Genomic DNA, 22,050 nt, shown 5'->3' with positions numbered 1-22,050 from the left:
TGCTCTTTACTTTCTGTCCCTGAATGATATGCTAACAAAGAAACACAGAAAGGCTGAGAATATAATTTATAGATGCCTGAGGCTTATGAACAGATAATGGGTTCATTAGCCCAAATCTCCCAGGATCTGTGATGCAAAAAGATAGGAAACAAGAAGGTTTAAAAATGAATATGCTATTCAGATCTTTTTACAGTAGGGCTACTCTATGCAACCCAAGTTATTCTAGGGGCCACATTAGGGATAAGGCCGTCCCCTGCTTAAGGGACCCTTGACAGCTCCAATGCCAGCTGTGTCCCTTACCACCTATTCCCTGTAAGCCACAGTAGGCTCTGCCAGATGTACATAAAGCCACTACTACCAGAAATGATGGCTTGAAGAGGTCACTACTCTCACTGGAAAATTACAGCCTGGGATCTACAGAGAGAGGCCCCTTCCTACTGACAGGATTGTGCATGGGAAGTAGGTGGAGAAACCTGAATGCTCAGAAGCCTTGAAGGGACTCCTAAAGGCAGATAACCAAGCCCTAAAACAGCTAGCTGACAACTGTGTCAACACAGTTGCACTTTTATCCAACAGCTAAACTAAAAATAATCCGACACTTCACCACAGCATGCCTGCCTGGCTCTGATGTGCAGAACAAATGTTAAAATACAAGCTACAGCTACATTTCCAACAATTTAAAGTCTAATGACGTCAAGAGGGATTCAGAGATTTGGATGTGAAAATCACCTAGGAAGGCAACTCCTTGGTGCTCAGTTGATTAGGCTAATGTTTGTCTCTCTTTCAATAGTGATTTATTTGGTCTCTTTACAAGTTGTATACAAAGGGACTCAGGGTATGACTCAGTTGGCTTCTTTCTGATGATATTTGGTAATTATGCTTCTTACATATCTTTTTGGCATCAATGATACATCTTGTTCATATTTTTTTGTAACCCCTTAGTAGAATAGGAGATTCCAGAGGACAATAATCATGTCTTCATCTCTATCCATCCTATAGCTCTAGGACCTAATGAGGTCTAACAACTTAGAAAGCTCTCAATAAAATATTTATTGGATAAATAAATAAATGAACAACTAAGAAAAACAGCGAAAATCCAACCTTAGGAGGAGGGTCTGGAGAAACTTCTTAAAGGATATAATGATTGATCTGAGTCTTCAAGGAATCATAAATTCATCGAAGTTGGTAAATCAGAAAGGTAGAGAGGAAAGTGAATGTTCCAGGCATCTGAAATTCCCATGAAGGAATTAGAATGGGGGCAAAAGGAAGGGGATGAAGCTGAAAGATAGGCAGGGGCCAGAAGAACCTTGCATACTCTGCTGAAGAGTTTAAATTTTATAATGTAATATACCACATTATAAAATGAAGAATAAAAATCATATGATCATATCAATAGATGCAGAAAAAGCATTTGACAAAATTCAACATCCATTTATGATAAAAACTTTCAGCAAAGTGGGGATAGAGGGAACATACCTCAACATAATAAAGGCCATATATGACAAACTCACAGCTAACATCACACTCAACAGTGAAAAGCTGAAAGCTTTTTCTTTAAGATCAGGAATAAGACTTTCTCCACTTTTATTCAACACAGCATTGGAAGTCTGGCCACAACAATCAGGCAAGAAAAATAAATAAAAGGCACTCAAATTGGAAAGGAAGAAGTAAAACTGTCATCATTTGCAGAACATTATCTATCTATAGAGAATCCTACAGATTTCACTAAAAAACTATTAGAACTAATAAATGAATTCAGTGAAGTAGCAGGATACACAATATTTAGAAGTTCGTTGCATTTTTATACACCAATAATGAACTATCAGAAAGAGAAATTAAGAAAATGATACCATTCACAATTGCATCAGAAGAATAAAATACCTAAGAATAAATTTAACCAAGGAGGTAAAATACCTGTACTTCGGAAAACTGAAAGACAATGAAAAAGGTGAAAGGGATGAAGAAGTGCAAATTGCCAGTTATAAAGATAGTCATGGGATATAAAGTACAACACAGGGAAAATAGTCAATAATATTGTAATAACTACATATTGTGTCAGATGGGTACTAGACTTATTGAGGTGATCACTTTGTAAAGCACATAAATATCTAATCATTATGTTGAACATTTGAAACTAATATAATATTGTATATTAACTATAATTGAAAAATAAATTTAAAAAAAATTTCTAAAGAAAAAAAATTGAAGAAGATGCAAATAAATGAAAGGATATACCATGTTCATGGATAGGAAGAATTAATTAACATCATTAAAATGTTCATACTACCCAAAGCAATATAGGTTCAATGCAATCCCCATCAAAAATTATCAATGGCATTTTTTGCAGAAGTAGGACTAACAATCCCAAAATTTATATGGAACCACCAAAGACCCTGAATAGCCACAGCAATCTTGAGAAGAACAAAGTTGAAGGTATCATGATACCTGATGTCAAAACAGCATGATACTGGCATGAAAACAAACACATAGATCAATGGAACAGAATAAAGAGCCCAGAAGTAAACCTACACTTACATGGTCAGTTAATCTATGACAAAAGAGGCAAGAATATATAATGGGAAAAGACAGTGTTCTCAATAAATGATGTTAGGAAAACTGGACAGATACATGAAAAGAAAAATGAAACTAGACCACTGTCTTATACCATATAAAAAAATAAACTAAAAATGGGTTAGTCTTAAATGTAAGACCCCAAACCATAAACACTCCTAGAAGAGAACAGGCAGTAAACTCTTTGACAGTGCTCTTAGCAATATTTTTTGGATATGTCTCCTCAGGCAATAGAAACAAAAGAAAAAAAATAAACAAATAGGACTACATCAAACTAAAATGTTTTTGCACAGTGAGTGAAATCATCAACAAAATGAAAAGACAACCTACTGAATAGAAGACATTTGCCAATGATACATCTGATAAGAGGTTACTATCCAAAATATATAAAGAACTCATACAACTTAACACCAAAAAACCAAACAAACTGATTAAAAAATAGGCAAAGGACCTGACTAGATATATCTCCAAAGTAGATGTGCAGATGGCCAACAGACATATGAAAAGATGCTCAACATCACTAATCATCAGGGAAATGCAAATTAAAACCTCAATGAGCTATTAGCTCACACATGTCAAAACAGCCATCAGCAGTAAATCAACAAACAACAAGTGTTGGCAAGAATGTGAACAAAGGGAATGCTTGTGCACTGTTGGTGGGATTGCAAATTGGTGTGGCTATTATGGAAAACAGTATGGAGGTTCTTCAAAAAATTAAAAATAGAACTACCATCTGACCTAGCAATCCCAGTTCTGGGTATTTATCCAAAGAAATCGAAAACACTAATTTGAAAAGATATATGGACCCCTATGTTCATTATTATTTATAATATCCAAGATATGGAAGCAAACTAAGTGCTCAATGATAGAAGAATGGATAAAGGAGAGGTGGTGCATATATACAATGGAACATTACTCAGCCATAAAAAAGAATGAAATCTAGCCATTTGCAACAACAAGTTTGGACCAAGGGTATCATGCTAAGTGAGATAAGTCAGTCAAAGACAAAGATCATATGATTTCACTTACATGGGGAATCTAAAACAACAAAATAAATGAACAAAACAGAAACAAACTCATAGATACAGAGAACAGATTGATGGTCGCCAGATGGGAGGGATGGGTGAAAAAGGTAAAAAGAATTAAGAAGTACAAATTACCAGTTATAAAATAGTCATAGGGATGTAAAGTATAGCATAGGGAATATCATAATAGTACTGTAATAACTATGTATGGTGTCATATGAGTACTAGGCTTATCGGGAAGATCACTTTGTAAGTTTGTAAATGTCTAACCTCTATGTTGCACACCTGAAACTAATATAATATTGTATGTCAACTGTAATTGAAAAATAAATTTTAAAAACAGCTTGAATTTTATTTTACAGATGATAGCAATCACAAAAAGATTTTCAGTAGGAGAGGAACATTATGAGATTTTATTTATAGAAATTTTTCTTTGGCAGCATTGCGGAGGGTAATTGAGATGGGATTTCAGAGATCGGTTAAAAGCCCCTTGTAGTTACTAGTTCGGGCGAGAAATGATGAAGGTCTGGCCTATGGTTGAAAGGTCTGTATCTATCATCTTCCTCCCACTGTCAGCTTTTCATCACCACCAACACTGTCATATCCTCCTTTAGAAGCAGGCCTGGGGATGCTGAGTAGTAACAGAAAATACCAACCACAAACACTTTTATCTTAGTTGGGCCACCCCAAAAGGCAAGGTGGGTTTTCCCAGAACGTCCATGGGCAGAACCTACCCCCTCCCCATAAAAGAACTGAATGACTCCTTCTGATGCTACAGTCCTTGAGCCACCTCACTTCTCTCAGCAGTTATTATGCCCCCCCGCCACACTGTACTTTGGCAGCACGGGAGTAAAAAAGAAGAGGCAAGGGGGAAAGAGGAGAAGAGGAAGGTGGTAAAAGAGCAAGGCAGATAGTGGGAACCCTTTATTTATCTCATTTGTGAATACAGAAAAAGAATGAAAGCTGTTGCAAGAAGAATAGAAGTTGTTTACATTTTGTGGCCCATTACCAGGACTCAAATTTTACAAAGGAGATTTAAGATAGGTGGAAAATTGTCCATGGCTCAGCTTGTTTATGGAGGAACACCAGCTCTCCCTTCAATCTCTAGCACATATCTGAATGGGAATTAAAAGGCGCTAACCCCTTCCCCTAGGCTATACACTGACATTAACTAATAACTAAAATAATATATTCATGCCTGAAGCACACCCCAAGAGATTCTAATTTAGTTGGTCTAGGATATGGTCTTGGAATCAATCTGCTTACAGAATGTGATTTGAATGTCCAGATGGGCTGAGAACCATTGCTCTAGACCAGGGGTCAGCAACGTTTTCTGTAAAGCCAGGGAGGAAATATTTTATGATTTCTGGGCCACATGGTGTTTGTTGCAACTACTCTTCTCCGCTGTTGTAGTATGAAAGTAGCCATAAACAATATGTAAATGAATGAATGCAGCTGTGTTATAATGAAACTTTATTTATAAAAACAGGAAGTAGAATGGATCTGGCTCATGAACCATAATTTATTGACCCTTACTGTAGAAGCACACTCCAAAGGAGGCTGGATTGTCCAGGTTGCTAAGTCAGGTATGGAGAAAATAGGAAAAAAATATTGTAGAATGTTCTTTTATTTTAGTAAAATGAGGTATGTTTCTGAATTCCATTTCATAAAATTCTTGGGTCTTCTGGGGAAGTGAAGTTTTGGTAGTTGACAAAAATTCACTTTATCCACCCTGCAGTAGCTATCTGCTAATAGCGACACCGTGTAGGTCAACTTTACATTTAAAATTGGCCAACAATGAGTTAGTTTTTAAGTCCTGGCTCAATATGACTTAGGCCCAACTTAAGGCAAAACTATCAGGTTCGATCCGGGGAGTGAGAGAAAGAAAGAAAAGAGTTGACTATCAATCTCCATTAAACCTCTATGCTGTTTGAATTCTTAGGGAAACCATGTGTGCTTTTTGTGTTTTAAAGAAAAAAAATCCAATAAGGTATAAAGATGGAAAAAAATAATAACCTACAATGGTGAATTAGCAGGATTAAAAGTGAAAGATAGATACTTAAACTTGGAACCTAAATCCGGACAGAAAAAAATTAAAACTCAAATGAGAAGGTCCTTACAAGGTCAGGGAGGTCGACTGGAGGACTTCTATGTTTTGTGTTCTCTGATTTCCTTGGCTAGAACCCAGTCATGAGCTATGTTTTGCTTTTGTTTTGCTGTTGTTTGTTTTTAATTCTACACGGAGAATCAGTTTTAATTTATACTACCGTTTTATGCTGGAGAAATCTAAAGAAGGCAAGACATTACAAAAATAAACTTTGGCCAAATTATTAAGTTTCTCTTCCATCATCACTGGCTTCATCACTCTCTATGGAAAGCGTAGTAAATGATAGATGGCTGTAAATCGTGCTCGTTATATTCAAGGATAGATGAGCTGTGTGGGTTTTGTTGTCCTTACCTTTATCCGATCGATGTTGGCTTCCATCTTCAGCTGTTCTACCAGCTTCCTGGCTTGCGCTATGCTGGCAGTGTTGTTGCTGGCCATTGAAGTGCTGGGTGGGTTTTCCAGACACGCTACGAAAGAAAAGAAGGAGGAAGAATGCATCAGAAAATTCACGAGCTACCAAATGTGCAGGTTCATCACAACTGGGGGAATCTCAAAAGAGTGGCTGCAATTTGTGACAACACAGTGGATCTTGAGATTATCATGCTAAGCGAAATAAGTCAGAAAAAGTTGAAAACCATATAATTTCACTCATATGAGGGATATAAAACTGAAAGCAACAAACAAACAAACAAAAAATCATAGACATAGACAACAGTTTAGTGGTTACCAGAGGGTAAGGGGGAGGAATAGAGGGAGATGATAAAGGGGGTCAAATATGTGGCGATGGAAGAACTGACTCAATGCAATGCAACGTATAGATGCATTGGTGAACACTCAATGCAATGTATAGATGGTGTATTATAGAATTGTACTTGAAACCTATATAATTTTACTAACCAATGTTACCTCGATAAATTCAATAAAAAATAAAAAGTGGCTAATTAAGGCCAGGCTAATCTAGCTCCCTACATCCCCAATCCAGTACTGCTTATGATTGTCAAGCACACCAGAACATGGGGCTCGCTTTTTCAACCCCCTCACCTTCTGCCCTTCAATCCTTATTTAGGGGGAAAAAATGAAGAATGTTACCAAGTCAGTTAGAATAAAATGTGCTGCCACATTAACAAAGCAAGTTATTAGAATTACCTTAATTTATGAAATAAGTTCAAAATCATAAAGGTGACAGAATGCTAATATTACTGTTATTATTTATTGGGTACTCGTATTGTCAGATACTGTGTTAAGTGCCCTCAGACGATGAGGAGTGAAACGCAAGAAGAAACAGCAGTGGTAAATTATATAATGCTTCAGGATTAAAGACACCAAGTTTACAATGCTCTTTTGATGGGCTCAAACACAAATTTAAGGTTAACTACGACCACCTAGGCCTATTAAACTGCAGAGATACTGTAAGAGGAGGTGCGGCTTTGCAGCGTCACTTATCCGGCACTGTTTTAAATAGTCATTTCTCTTTTCTCTAAAATATGGCTTTATTCACAACTATTCACTTTATTCACAATTCTTTAGAAGCACATCTATAATGTCAAGGGGGAGGGATTGTCATGTGTAAATTGTGAATTACCTCAATGAGCTCCCCAGCAGTATTATAAATTAAGTACAACAGACTTACTACGTTTTAAAATATGGAAATGGAACATAAATATTTAGAGATTGGAATGCTGTACCTATGTAGAGTGTGAGATAGTTTCATTGCCCCTGGCTCTGTCAGATCCCCTCCCCATCCTTGCCTCTACCCCCTTCCAGTTCTTATCACAATTTCATTTCTCTTCTAATTCTTTCTTGACCCATTATCTCACTTTATTCTTGTTCATCTTGGAAAGTGTCCTCTTTTATTTTCAGGGCCCATTTTCCCCACATTCTGATCAGGTCTCGCTTCATGTCAAGGTGCCATATGCTATTTCTGGACCATCTGTGTAAACGTGCCCCCTGAGGTCACTGACACCCAGTAATGAAACAATGTCCAAGAGCTGCAATTTAATCAGATAGAGTGCATGTCCCAAGAAATGAGAAGCATTAAAACACTGCTTCAGTCAACACTAGTTAACTCTTGTTCTGAAGACATTATATTAAAAACTGTGACTTTTGCTAGCTTTGATGAATATTTTTATCTAGGGATAAAGTAGGATCAGGTTACCATCTAAAAAAGGAAAGAGGAAAAATAGAAAACCTGGGGAAGGAAGAATAATAACCTATAATACATTCAATACATAGATTTTCATTAAAATCATAAAACAATTTTTAATTACCAAAAAAGCAAAAGTCTATAAATTATGCCCTTTGGCTCTTATTTCTTGATACCTATTTTTTCAAGACAAAAGAAAAAAATTATGTATATATAACTCTCTGTAAACAAAGAACTCCCTTTATAGAGAGTGCAATTTTATAAAGAATACTGTAAAATAAGTCACCCAACAACATTTATAGTATAAAATTGGAAGATAACAAAATTGGAAAATAAATTAACTGTTCCCTAAACTCATTTTCAAAGGGTTTGGCAACAATAAAATGGGAAGGAAGACTGAAGGATTTTAAAACCACAAAGATCTCTGAACTCTATTTTATATGCTTGAAGATCAAGGAAACATGTAAAAACAAACACAAAATGAAACAAGGAGGCTTTAACAACTACAATTGCATCAGCTTGGGTAGGGACCCAATCATCTCAGCCCTACAGGAATGATGTGCGCCCAAATCAATCATCTAACAGCATCACAAAACTTCACAGCGCCAAGATGGAATATTAACTTATCCATTAGGGTAGCCTAACTCTTTCATTCATTCAGAGTTGGAAGCTACCATGATCTACAAGCCCTGGGCATTGTTCTGTGAAGCTAATATTTCTTCCAAACTAGAATTCATCACACGAGGGTAAACTATCACAGAATTATCAAATCCTCAGCTGCTGTTACACATTACTATAAATTTAGTGGCTTAAAGAATAGAAATTTATTATCCTACGGATTTGGAAGTCAGGAGCCTGAAATAGGTCTCACTGGGCTAAATTCTAGGTGCCAGCGGGGCTATGTTCCTTGTGGAGGCTCTAAGGGAGAATCTGTTTCCCTTCTTTTACTAGCTTCTAGGGGCTGTCAGCATTCCTTGGCTGTTGGCCCTTTCCTTTATCTTCAAAGCCAGCCAAGGTGAGTCGGGGCTATGTTCCTTGTGGAGGCTCTAAGGGAGAATCTGTTTCCCTTCTTTTACTAGCTTCTAGGGGCTGTCAGCATTCCTTGGCTGTTGGCCCTTTCCTTTATCTTCAAAGCCAGCCAAGGTGAGTCGTGTCCTTCTCACATCATTATCACTCTGACCTTTCCCTTTGATTCTCCTCCTTCCCCTTCTTCCACATCTAAGGACCTTTATAACTAAATTGGGCCCACCCAGATAATCCAGAATAATCTCCCTATCTTTAGGTCAGCTGATGAGCTACTTTAATTCCATCAGCAACCTTAATTCCCTTTTGCCACGTAACATAGCATATTCATGGACATTCATTCATAACATATCATGGACATGGACATTTTGAGGGGCCTTTACTCTACCTACCATGAAAAGAGACCTCTGTGCAGACAGAGGAGGTAAGTGGAGAGGTGGGGTGTCGATATGGGAAAAGAAGAGGAATGGGCCAGGATGCAAGTCTAGAAATGCTGGGGAGAGAACACATCTGAAACCTCAACGGATTTAAAAGTAAACATAGCCTTTGATTTGTGCTCCTAGTTTTAGGAAGGTACATCCTGATTGTTCTTGTTTTACCATCTGACCCAACAGAGTCTAGTGCCACTTTTAGAATCATTTCGTGCATTTTCCTCTTTTTCACATCCAGCTGTGTTCCCATAACAGCATGATGAAATTCCCTTCCTCAAGGCTGATAGAACTGTAGAGTCCTAGACCAGTGTTTCATAGAAGTATGTGTTTTCCTAAAAAGTGGCTATCATAAATAGGAAAAGTTAGCCTATCTTGTAAGCTTCAGATATTTGACAATATCACACACACACACACACACACACACACACACACACACACACACACACACACACACACCTCTTTTCATCTTACAAAACTGAAACTCTATACCCAATAAACAATTCTTTTCTCCCCTCAGCCTTGGAAATCACCATTCTACTTCCTATTTCTATTATTTCAGCTATTGCAGGTAGCTCATAGAAGTGAAAATCATACAGTATCTGTCTTTTCTTGACTGGCTTATTTCATTTACCATAATGTCCTCAAAGTTCATCCATGTTGTAGCATGTGTCAGAATTTCCTTCCTTTTTAAGGCTGAATAATATTCCATTGTATGTATAGACCACATTTTGCTTATCCATTCATCTGTTGATGGACACTTGGGTGGCTTCCATGCTTTAGCTACTGCGAATATGCTTCTATGAACATGGATGCACAAGTATCTCTTCAAGACCCTACTTTCAGTTCTTTTGGGTATATATCTAGAAGTAAAATTTCTAGATTGTATGGTAAATCTATTTTTGATTTTTTTGAGGAACAGCTATCCTCTTTTCCACAGCAGCTGTACCATTTTACATTCTCATCAAAAGTACACAGGATCCCAATTTCTCCTTATCCTCACCAACACTTGTTTTTTTTTTAGTTTTTTTTTTTTATAGTAGTTATCCTAATAAGTGAGAAGTATTTCACTGTGGTTTTGATTTGCATTTCCTAATGATTAGTGATGTTGAACATCTCTTCCTATATTTATTGACCATTTAAATATCTTCTTTGGAGAAATGTCTATCCAAGTCCCTTGCTGATTTTTGAATCAGTTTTTTTGTTGTTGTTGTTGAGTTTTAGGAGTTCTCTATATATTTGGGATATTAATCTCTTATCAGATATATGGCTTGCAAATATTTTCTCCCATTCCATGGATTGCCTTTTCACTCTGTTAATAGTGTGCTTTGATGCACAAAAGTTTTTAATTTTCATGAAGTCCAATTTGCCTACTTTTTCTTTTGTTGCCTATGCCTTTGTTGTCAGGTCTAAGAAATCACTGCCAAATCCAATGTTGGGAAGCTTTTGCCCTATGTTTTCTTCAGAGTTTTATAATTTTTGTTCTTATATTTAGGTCTTTGATTCATTCTGAATTAATTTTTGTACATGGTGTTAGGTAAGGGGCCAACTTCATTCTTTAACATGTGGATATGTAGTTTTCCTAGCATCATTTGTTGAAAAGATCATCTTTCCTCTATTAAGTGGTCTTGTCACCTTTGTTGAAAATAATTTGACCATATATATGAGCATTTATTCCTGGACGCTCTATTCTATTCCTATGTCAATTCTATTCTAAGTTAATTTCTAAGTATTTTATCCTTTTGACACTATTGTAAGTGGAATTTTTAAATTAATATCTTTTTAAGATTGTTCAGTTAGTGTATACAAATGCTATAGTATTGATTCTCAGTGGGGAAGAGGAAGCCTTTTACTGTCCAACCCTACCTGAGTTGAGATTAATTGCATGCAATGAGAAGTGTCGTTCAGGGGGGGAGAGCCTTGCATCTCGTGACCATAACGGAGCCAAGAAAAAGTGTTGACAGAGTCCTGTTAGATGCTTAGGCAGTTTCTAAGGGAAGCACAGACACACATCACATACTCTTTGTTAATGTTCCTGTTTCATTTTACATTTAATCCAAATTGGGCAGAAACTATTTTTTTTAAGAGGGAAGGAAATGGTTTTGAATACATTAACTGAAATAGCTAAAAGAAAAAGTAACATTCTGAGGAAAAGATCATGTAGATAAAGCTTTAAAACATACACACCTCTTAAAACAACTAAAAACTTTTAGTTACAAAGAGGGAGTGCTTCATTTCTACACATTGCTCTCCCCTCACCCTTTTAGCTCAGTCTTTGGATGGCCTTGTGGTGCACTGGAGTTCACCTTTGCAGGAGCCCAGCCTGGCCCTGAAGCCATCAGAGGGCCACTTCCAGATTCACCCAGCTGTGGACTCTATCTCTTCTAGAAATTGGTGAGGCAGAGGGAAATAGAGTCAGAGTCTGGTTCTCGGGAAAACTCTGGATTCCTGAGGTCACTTCTGGGATCTCAGAACATTTCTGAGTGTCAGCACGGGTGACGGTCAAAGGTTGGGCAATGCTTGAGTGACACACTATGGTCTAGGAGGGTGTTCTTAGCCCAGCGATTGGTAGCACCTGTCAAGTACTGGATCATCTGGCAAACAAGTTATGGCATGGGATATGACATCTGAGTTTGAATCAAAGAACTATAATACTGCAATTTAATTCTTTCAGAATTCTACAGCCAAAAACTCTTTTTAAAATTCTAATTCTTTATCCTCTGGAAATCCCAAATGGGATTCAATCTATTCTCCAACTCCCACACTAGATCCACTGGCAGTGGTTCTCAGTAGGAGAGGTACCACTCCTTAGGAGGCGTTGAGAAATGTGGAGGGGCGGGCTGGGTTATGGCAATAACTAGGGGTGCTCCTGGCATTTAGTGAGCAGAGGCAGAGGCAGGAACTCAAATGCCTTGCAGAGTGCCAGGCAACAATGACTTATGCTGCTCAAAAGGCCCATGGTACCGTCAATGAGAAAGGACACTGACAAAACAGCCATAGAGCTAGGAATGAAAAGTCTGCTCAAAGACCCTGTTCAAAAAATCTTTCCTACTCCTTGAGGAAAGGTACAACTAACTGCGCTTTTATACTTAAGTCTTATGAGCCCGATTACCTTCCCAGTGATGAATAAGTGTTAAGTGCTCATAATTCTCATTAGCATTATGCTTTATGGATATTTGGTTCCTGCTTATTTAAAAGAGAACATAGCCTCTTTCTTGCAATGTGCTCATGAAATGAGATTATGCTGGGTTCTATCTGCCAGTGAGCAAAAGAATGCAAACAACAAAAACACTTAGAACAATTACAGAGCTTGTGTGAGAGATTGGCAGGACTCTGCAAGAATGTCCTCATTATCCCACCTGAATTCCAAACCCAAGAGTAATACGGAAGGCATTTTATTCTTTTCAACTGCTGAGAGGAGCTCCCCCGCCCCCAACCAACCCCAGCAACGTGAGAGACAGGCCTATCGTGGAATAATAACCATTAGATGAGTTTTCTTTTTCTACAAATGCATCCAGCATTTTGATTTCTTTCTGTTAAGAAACCACACTTTTTTCTTTTTTTTTGAAATTTAGGCTTAGGAACAACATACAACCCTTATTTCTGTGGCACAAAGATAAATAAATGTTTTGATAATGGGATCTTTGCCTTAGAGAGTATAGGTTAATTGTGGAAGATTCTATTCTTTTCATACTCTGATGGTGTTTTCTTAAGCCTGGCATCCAGCTGGCGTCCCTATGGTCCTTCATTTTAATTACAACTGTGTGTTTCTTAGAACTGTATTTTGATATTTGCAATAGGTGCTAAGGGGGCTTGATTTATTTGTTTTGTATATTTACAGGTTCAGGTTACATTGACAATGAAACAAACAATTCTAGTCTAGACAACAAATTAGAGGTTTATTGTCTCCTAGTCACCTGATGATAACTTTATTATTCTCATTTGTCAGTTAGCCATTATCACTGCTGAGTGGTCGTTAGTTGCTTTTGAATTAGAGGATTAATTTCAAATTATTCCAATTTAGAATTCTTCAGAGTCTCTACAATTACTCACCTGGATAAATATGTTTGTTAACTGTTTGTACCACAATCCAAGTTTAGCTTGGTCATTTTGCCACTCATTTTTTTGATCCCTACTCTAATTTATTCTGCACCATCATGAAATTGATTAGATTATACATACAAAGAGTGCAGTTACTATCCATTCCTGTGAAGGGCTTTAACAGTCAGAACACTAGTGAATTTATGCATAGCAGCTGCAGTGTCAATCAAATAATAATTGTAAAATAGCCTGCCAGGCTTCACAGTAGTTTTTTGTCAGACATCTCTTTCTGTTACCAGTTGGCCACTTTGACGTGAAGATACCAAAATAGCACATTTCAATCTGTACTAATCAGCATACACTAATTTCTTTTTGGTTCTCCAGCCACTAAGGACATTTTAAAACAACAAGGGATTTATTTGTGAAGCTTGTTGCTTTTCCCTCAACACTTTCAAGCCCTAGAGTATTAGGGCTGGAATACACCTGGGCACTCACTCTTTCCCAATCATGTGTTTCAACCATTGGAGATGTCACAAAGGCATCTTTTGGGTGTCATAATGTCTTGATTTCCTCACTTGCCCTTGCTCATTTTTGAACAGTAGCGTGGAGGCTGGAGGTGGAAAATAAAAAGAGATGAGAATAGAGCCTAGTGGGGGGACAGGAAGGGGGTAGGATAGGGTATGTTCACACAGATTTAGGCTTGGAGATAAAGGGTATGACATGATCTTTCACCCACCAGGCACTGGTCAGTATTTGAAGAAGAGAGGGGAGAAGGAAGAGAGAGGAACCAGGGAGAGGAGGGGAGAGGAAGGGAGGGGGAGGAAAGAAAAGGGAGGGGAAGGGGGAGGGGGAGGGGGAACAGGAGGGAAGGGAATCCAGGAAGGCAAAGGAGGCATGAGAGCCAGAATGCAGAGAGCTGGATGACAAAATGCTGGCTAAAGTGAAAAGATGGATTGATAAACAAAACAAAACAGGAGCCTTCTGAGCATCTTCCTCCTTCTCCTCTCTCCCCTCCCTATATTTTAGTGCTTTTCATTTCTGAGAATTCGATTTTACAGGCCAAAAGCTCTGTTCCTTCACCAGAGGACCAAGCACTCATACTAGAAATGAATATTAGTTTATAAACCAAGGGCTTGCCATGTACCAGGAAGTGGGTTAAGTGCTTTAAAGCATTATCTTATTTAATCCTCACAATAACTCCAGGAAGGTAAGTAAGCACTGCCTCCCTAATTAGAGGAAACTGAGGCTTAGATTAAGTCAGAACATTAGTGAAAAGAGTGTGTCTGAATCATGCTCCCCAGGAAAAGATTTTCTTCCAGCCCTTCTCAATTCATATTTTTAGAGGCAGCAGACTGATTCTAATTGGGGCACTATGGTATATGTTTGCCATTTTAACAAACATAATAGCAATTTTTATGGTCTTTGTAGCTACAGGGAGAGCAAATGCAAATGAGGGCTAGTATGGAAGCTGTACCAAGCAGAAGTGCTAGGATGCCAAGAGGGAAGAAAACGAACCAAGGGAGCAACATCAACTTAAAATCCACTCTGTGCTACTTTCATGCAGGTTTGCTGGGATGTTGCCACTTACCAAATGGGAGCAAGACAAGATCCCATCTGATTTCCCTCAAACCAGCATGGGAGCCATTTATGCTATATAGATGGCGAGTAAGACGCAACACAGCTTCCCTGCCTCACTGGGGTGCCAGAAACCATTATTTGAAATGACAGCTCTCTGCTTTCCAGTAAAATGTTGTTTTTCAAACATCTCTGCGAGATGCAGCCTTCCTCTTGGAAAGAGCATCATTGGTTAGCTGCTTTTAACAACCGTGACAAAAACACAGCTCTTGAAAAATGTTGACTCAAAGTCACGGATTTCACAAATTTCGTAAAATGAAACAGGAATGAATAGGCCATGTTGCAACTTAAAAATGACATGTAAGCTTTCAGTTTTTATCAGAGCTTTGGATAAGGAAACAGTTTGTATCCCAAATGGCGGCTGGCATTCTTAGATGTTATGTGGGCTTTGTTCACTCCAAGGAAAAAAAGATTAGTGTTTTGTATGGCATATGTTGGATTTTCTTTCTTTCCTGTTTTTTTGTTTGTTTGTTTTGTTTTTTAAAATATGGAAGCCCAGACCATGAACCAGTAGGTTTCCAACAAAAGAAAAATAATGAGCTTGTTTCCATAGAAATGGCTCTGTTAACCCAGTGATGTCTAATTCTCCACAGCAGCAGGCAAAGGGGGATCTGACAGGCAGTGGCCTTCTGTCTCCTTATAGGAAATTATCCACTGGTTAATTAATTTCCTAAACAAACAAACAAAAACCAAAACGCTGCTTCAATCCCAAATCCTCGGTGGATCTCAAGCCTTAGGCAACCCCCGACTTCAGGGAACCTTGCCTGCCTGAGCTTCCTTGCCACTGCTCCAACGGCCATGTAGGCTTACAAAGTGGTAACAGAAGTCCTCTGGCTGAGCTCCTCAATGCAGCCCACCCGAGAAAAATTGGACCTCCTCCATTGAGATTTGTTTTTTTATCACTGTTGTCTAGAGATATACTTCATGATGCAATTGACAGGTGGTGTAAGAGTGGAAAAACAGGCACTAGGAGACGGTAGGCCTGAATTCTAGTGTATTCTGACACTCCCAGCTGTTTTACAGTAGGAAAACCATTGAATTTTTTTGGGCCTCAGTGGCTCAGCTGTAAGGTGAAGATAACTCCAGGACTGCACAAGTGTGCTTGATGTTTATGACAGCATGTTATAAATTATTGAGTGCTATACAAGGAGCAGACAGGAATACAGAATGACCACCACTATGTATTGAGCAATTACTAAGCACTGTGACCTAAAAACATTACATACATAATCTCAAATCCTTACAACAATGAACATGGAAAAGGAATCAGGGACTAAGAAAAGCAAAGGGAAAAATCTATGATGATGACCAACTGTGACTCTATTCAGTGAGAATTTAATAAGCAAGAACTCAACAAACAATCCAAAGGCGGGGAAATCTTTTTTGGGGGGAGGGTAAGTAAATCTTTACATCCAATTTTGAACTTTCTAATTTGCGATGACAACCGATGGAAGAGATGGCAATTATATGAAAATCAACTGTGATTTAAAACTGGTAAACAAGGATTTATTGAATGCTTAAGCACCTGCCCAGGTTACAGTGTTTCTAAGGAAACCACCCGCTGAGCGGATGTGCTACTTCAATAATTCTGAGAAGGCTCTTTCATTGGTATCTTCTGGAGGGAAAGTCTCATGTCCACATATAGTATTTGTAAAAGTTTTCTGTGGCCACAGAATAAACTTGCAAGCCTAGCGTCTGAGGCTAATTGACTTCTGCCTCCTCCTCAGGCCTAGCTCCTGTATGTAAAGGCCAGCAGAGCATCTGTGCATATACAGCAATTGTTTCCATCAAAATATCCACTGCCTTCTGCTGCCCCACATCACCAGCCCTAATCTTCAGCCAACGCAGCCTGTTTTCTGTTCTCCTGACACAGCTCATGCCATGATTCTGCCGTATCTGTCATCCCTCATGCATGCCTGTATCTGACAGCACAGCTCGAGCCTCTTTTCCTCTGAGAACCTTCCTCAGTGACTACAGTGACCTCATCAGTCCCTCAAACCCAAACCACCAGCCCAGGAGCCTGTGCTAATATGAACCAAGTCATTTCTCTGGCTTTTTAAAAAACTGCAGGCTGACTGGTGTTATTCGTATTCTGTGCAGCCTTCCTCCCGTAAATATTTACCAACCCTGCTCTTCCATCTCCAAAATTGCTCTGTTTGTCTGTCTTCACTGGTTCAACAGGCCAAGCCAGATTTCACCTGAGAGTCCTCTCACGTGCCAGGGGTTTCCCCCATCTGCAATGCTGCATTGCCCCTGGGTGGTGCTGCACACAGCCTCTGCTTTCTCCATCAGACCTATGTTCAAATGCCGTCATCTCCTCCTAATTGCACTATCTGAAGTGCCCCCTCCCAGGCCCTGTCATTCCCTAGCACATCACCCTGGTGATTTTCTCCAATACATTACAATAATATGAAGTTATTGAATTAATTTATATATCATCGGTCTCTCTCCTTCTTTAAGTGTGAACTAAGAGCAAAGACCTGTCTGTCGTATACATACTAAGTGCTCAAAAAACATTTGTTAAATGAATGAAAGTCCTCCAGAGTCTCCCTAGCACCCAGCCTTATGTATATTAGATGCGTCAGTAAACGTTGGCTGCTTCTGAGAACGAGTACCGGGCACACAGCATCATTCACGCCCCTCAATGTGGCCCCACCAAATGTTCCTGGATACAAACTGCTACCAATGGCTTTTGTTTGGTAGCAAATAGGCTTATGGAGCATAATCCCCAAAAGGGCATCTCCCAGACTCTTTATCTCATCTGTTCTTCAAGTATCTCTACCTCCTTGGGGCAAAAGATAAGCTTGTGACTTTCACCTTCTTTCCTCTCACCATTTTATGTCTCCTGACAAGAAAGGGACAGATCCTCAAGTAACCAGATGCATTCTGTCTTGTTTTGGGCAATATATAAAGCATAGATAACTTTTCCCAGTTGTACAGTTACACAAACGCTCTCTTTGAAAGCATAAACATCATCCCATGCTGAAAAAGCTCCTCTGTAGCATAAGACTCACATCCTCGCTCCCCACAACCAACCAATCTATCACCACTCATCTCAGACAGAATCCCAGTGTGAGGTCACAGCCCCTGAAAACACCGCACACAAGGCCTTGTCTCCTCTTTATTAGTTTAGTGTCAGGGACAGCACGAGGCACATTTTTCCCCAATTCACTTTTTAAAATATGGTTTTCTTATAAATCAAATACGTAGCCATTAATGGAAAAGTGCAAAGAGATTCAGAAAACAAAAATCTCCTATAATCCTATCACCGAAAGACAACCAAGTTAACCTTCAGAGTAACTTTTCAAATGCCTTTCCCCAACTTAGAGTGCTTATTTTTTTGGCATGTAATATCATGCTGGGAAGATAATACTAACCAATACACATAATCATTTGCTGGGCCCTGCATAAATGTTGACCTTCTGAAATGTCTTCTCATTATTCACACTGCAAGATTTGTTCCTCCTCCGCCCAACATCCTTAAGAGAACGAAGTTATTTTAATGTTTCTCCATTACTCAAGTGTCAAACTTTATATCACATCTTTTAAGGTTAGGACACATCTCGGATATGTCATACAGAGTCATGTTTTATTCTTTTAAACAGTATTGCTTTGAAAGCTATGGCTCTAGGGACATAAAATAAATTGCCATGCCAATATCCCTGATTATAAGGAGTGAATAGAGGGAAAATGTAAGAAATTAATGATGAAGGGACAGGTAACCTTTTCTTTTACTTTGTCACCAAGTACGGACATAGACAACTACTGAGTCAGAAATACCCTGATTACAGAGAAGGAGAATCAAGAAAAGGGCCCTGTTCCACAGGACAGCTGTTTATCTGCCATCTCTTAAGGGTGAAAGGAACTTACCTGAAATGTTGACTTGGGGACCAGGAGTTCATCTTACAGATACTTTTTTTTTTTTTTTAAAGTCAGGTTTAACAAGATATAATTCATATACATTAAAATTCACCATTTTAGTGTGCTGATGAAAGGGTTTGACAATTGTGTATGTAGATTCCCCAAAGCACCTCAATTGTAGATACTATTTTCAGGAGCTATTTAACCAAGTTGGCTGCTCACTTTTTTTTTCTAGCCTGCTCTCATAGAATGAACACCTTTGAGACCAGTCTGAGCAGTTCTGAGAAAGCAAAGGCTGTGAACTTGACTGACTTTACTTAATATACCAAGAAGTTCACAATTATTAAATCTCGGATTTTAGCAGGACCTGGAAGTTATCTTGTAGAACTATCTATCCAAAACAGAAATCTTTCTTATCACCACTGATATAATGCCCTTTAATCACTGATGACACACATTTAGAAAATACCTCTAAATTTATGGAGTCCAGAGGGGTGCTGTGTTTTATTTAATGTTTGGTCTACTTTTGGCAGCCCCTTAGGGCCTCATGAAAAGGGGCCTCTCCAGGATAAGAGGCGAGGATTTTTCTAGGAATGAGCAAGTTAGAAAATGGCTCCTCTGTAAATTTATGCCACTAATGCTTAAAGAAATACAAATAAAAGACATTTGAAACCCACTGAACCAAGACCCTTATTTCACAGATGAAAACTATTTATAATTAGGGGATATTATTTTTAAAAATTAAGGGCTAGGTGATTAAATGAATTGTCTTAGAAAATGTAGCTATAACCAAGCCTTGGAACAGGACTTAAACCCTGGTTTAAGACACCTGGTTAGATGAACTTTTCACTGTTTGAGTATTTCTTACATTTTGGTACTTCCTTAATTGTTAGCATTATTAAGGTTCAGGTTTCTTACTAAGTTGTCTCCCTGTCAATGTAATATAGTTTCATTCCTATACTATATCATGGAATCCTACAGCTCTGGGTCTTTCTCAACATAGTTAAGTTTCAGCCCAAATTCCAAAATTAAATGTCCAAGGAAAGGGGATCAATATGCAGAAAGACCTAAGACCAAGATAACTCCAGCTGGTTGAAAGGAAGATTTCAAGTTTTCCATTCTCTTATGTCCATTTCCTATCTTTCCAGGTCACTCCCACTGTACCCTGATTTCAAGAATTCAGGACACCAATCTATGGAGCCTATTGTCTTTTTACTGTCTCTAAAACCCTTATGTCCTCATGTGTCACCTTACCAGGCTTAGATTCTGTAGTGTATTATGTGGTCACTCTCTTTCAATTCATAGCAACTCTGCCTCTTTCTCCCTCAGCCACACAAGCTGATAAAATTCCCAACCTTGGTTGAATCCAATTCTCAGCCTGTCCTTGAGCAACTAATGAGTGTTGAGTAAACACACAACCACAAATGCACAGATATTAACTTCAAGTGGGTCCTTAGTGCTACCCAGCTTTTCTTCCATATCTTCTTAGTCAACTTACAACGACTTTCTTCACACCTTCTCCTCCCTCTTCAAATCTCTACTACTTCCTCTCTCCCCATCCTTACACTTAGCTGGTAACCTTGCTTCTTATTTCAGTGAAAAAATAGCAGCACCCAGAAAACAACACCATATATTCTCATGACCAACCCTACCAATTTACCTTTCCCTGTACTTCTATACTCATAAACTCTGCCTTCTCTTTTGTTGTGAAGATGACATATCTATAAACGATATAGCTATAGATATAGATATATAGATATAGATGATATATCTTAGTGAGGAATTCCTTCACTTAAGCACTGGTTCCCATCTTCCTTATCTACTAAAGGAACTGACCCTTGTCCATTTTTGTTGTTGTCTCCTGTATCACCAATTTTTCTCTCCTCTTTACTGGAGCAATCTTATCAGCATATAAACATGCTAAAACATCTCCCATCTTAAGAAAAACAACAGCAAAACCCGTCCCTTGACTCAGCATGTCCTCTTCAACAAGAATCTCATTTTTCTGCTTTCCCTTACAGATGACTTGGGAAACTTGTCTTGCTGTATACACTTCTCTTCCTCCAGTTCTTTCTTGTACTCACTCCAAATCATTTCCCCACCACTACTCTACAGAAACTCCAGTCGTGTCGGTCACCAGCAGGTCCAACCTTCAGTCTGCTATATCAACTGGTCACTGCTCAGTCCTTGTATTACTTGACCTTTGTCTTAGTTTTCTATGGCTCCTGCAACATATTACCACACACTTGAGGGCTTAAAACAGTGGAAATTTACTCTCTCACCAGTTCTCTGGAAGCTAGAAGTTCAAAATAAGTTCCACTGAGTGGAAATCAAGGTGTCATCAGCGCTATCCTCTCCCTAAACTCTTTAGAGAAGAATGCACTTCTTGCCTCTTCCAGCTTTGGGTGGCTACCAGCATTCCTTGACTTATGGCTACATCACACCAATCTCTGCCTCTGGGTCACATTGTCTTCTCCTCTTCTGTGTGTCACCTCCTTCTGCTTCTCTCTTATAAGGACACTCACTATTGGATTTAGGGCTCACCAGGATAATCTAGGATAATGATTTCCATGTCAAGAACATTAACTTAATCACAACTGCAAAGACTCTTTACCTTAATAAGGAAACATTTATAGATTGCAGGGATTAGGACCTGATATCTTTGGGGGGGGGGGGCGATTATTGAGCTACTACAACCTCTTAGAAGCATTTAACACAGTAGATTACTCCCTTTTCCTTAAACACTGTCTTCACTTGACTTCAGGGATGCTGCTATTTCTTGATTGATTGATTGATTGATTCATTCATTCATTCATAATTGTGGTAAAAGACACATAACATAAAATTTACCATCCTAGTGTACAGTGTAGTGTTAACTATATTCACATTGTTGTGCAACAAATCTCTAGAACTTTTTCATTTTCAAAAACTGAAACTCTATGCCCATTTAACAACACTTTATTTCTCCCTCTCCCCAACTCCTGGCAACTACAATTCTACTTTCTGTTTCTATGAGTTTGACTACTTTAGATACCTCATGTGAATGGAATCATACAGTATTATTTGTCTTTTTGTGACTGGCTTATTTCATTTAGCATAATGTCCTCGAGGATCATCCACATTGTAGGGTGTGACAGGATTTCCTTCTTTTTAAGGCTAAGTAATATTCCATTATATGTATATACCACATATTTTTTATCCATTCATTCATCAATG

At 38.5% G+C, this 22,050-nt stretch overlaps 1 protein-coding gene across 3 annotated transcripts in view; it reads right to left on the bottom strand.

Moving 5' to 3' along the window:
• The window catches only part of GNG2 (G protein subunit gamma 2), a 110,119-nt gene that overhangs the window by 16,275 nt on the left and 71,794 nt on the right, over window positions 1-22,050 (bottom strand). For all 3 annotated transcript variants that reach the window (XM_019725693.3, XM_019725691.3, XM_019725692.3), the window contains one exon: window positions 6,055-6,170. In XM_019725693.3, the coding sequence (XP_019581252.1) occupies window positions 6,055-6,141 (87 nt within the window). In that variant the 5' untranslated portion in view covers window positions 6,142-6,170. The remainder of the gene's footprint in view (window positions 1-6,054; window positions 6,171-22,050) is intronic.

The sequence above is a fragment of the Rhinolophus sinicus genome, chromosome 3, assembly GCF_057876585.1.
Source record: "Rhinolophus sinicus isolate RSI-liver-muscle chromosome 3, RSI-T2T, whole genome shotgun sequence".
Taxonomy (NCBI): Eukaryota; Metazoa; Chordata; class Mammalia; order Chiroptera; family Rhinolophidae; genus Rhinolophus; species Rhinolophus sinicus.
Note: the sequence above shows the minus strand (reverse complement) of the source record. Positions and strands in the feature narration are given on the sequence as shown.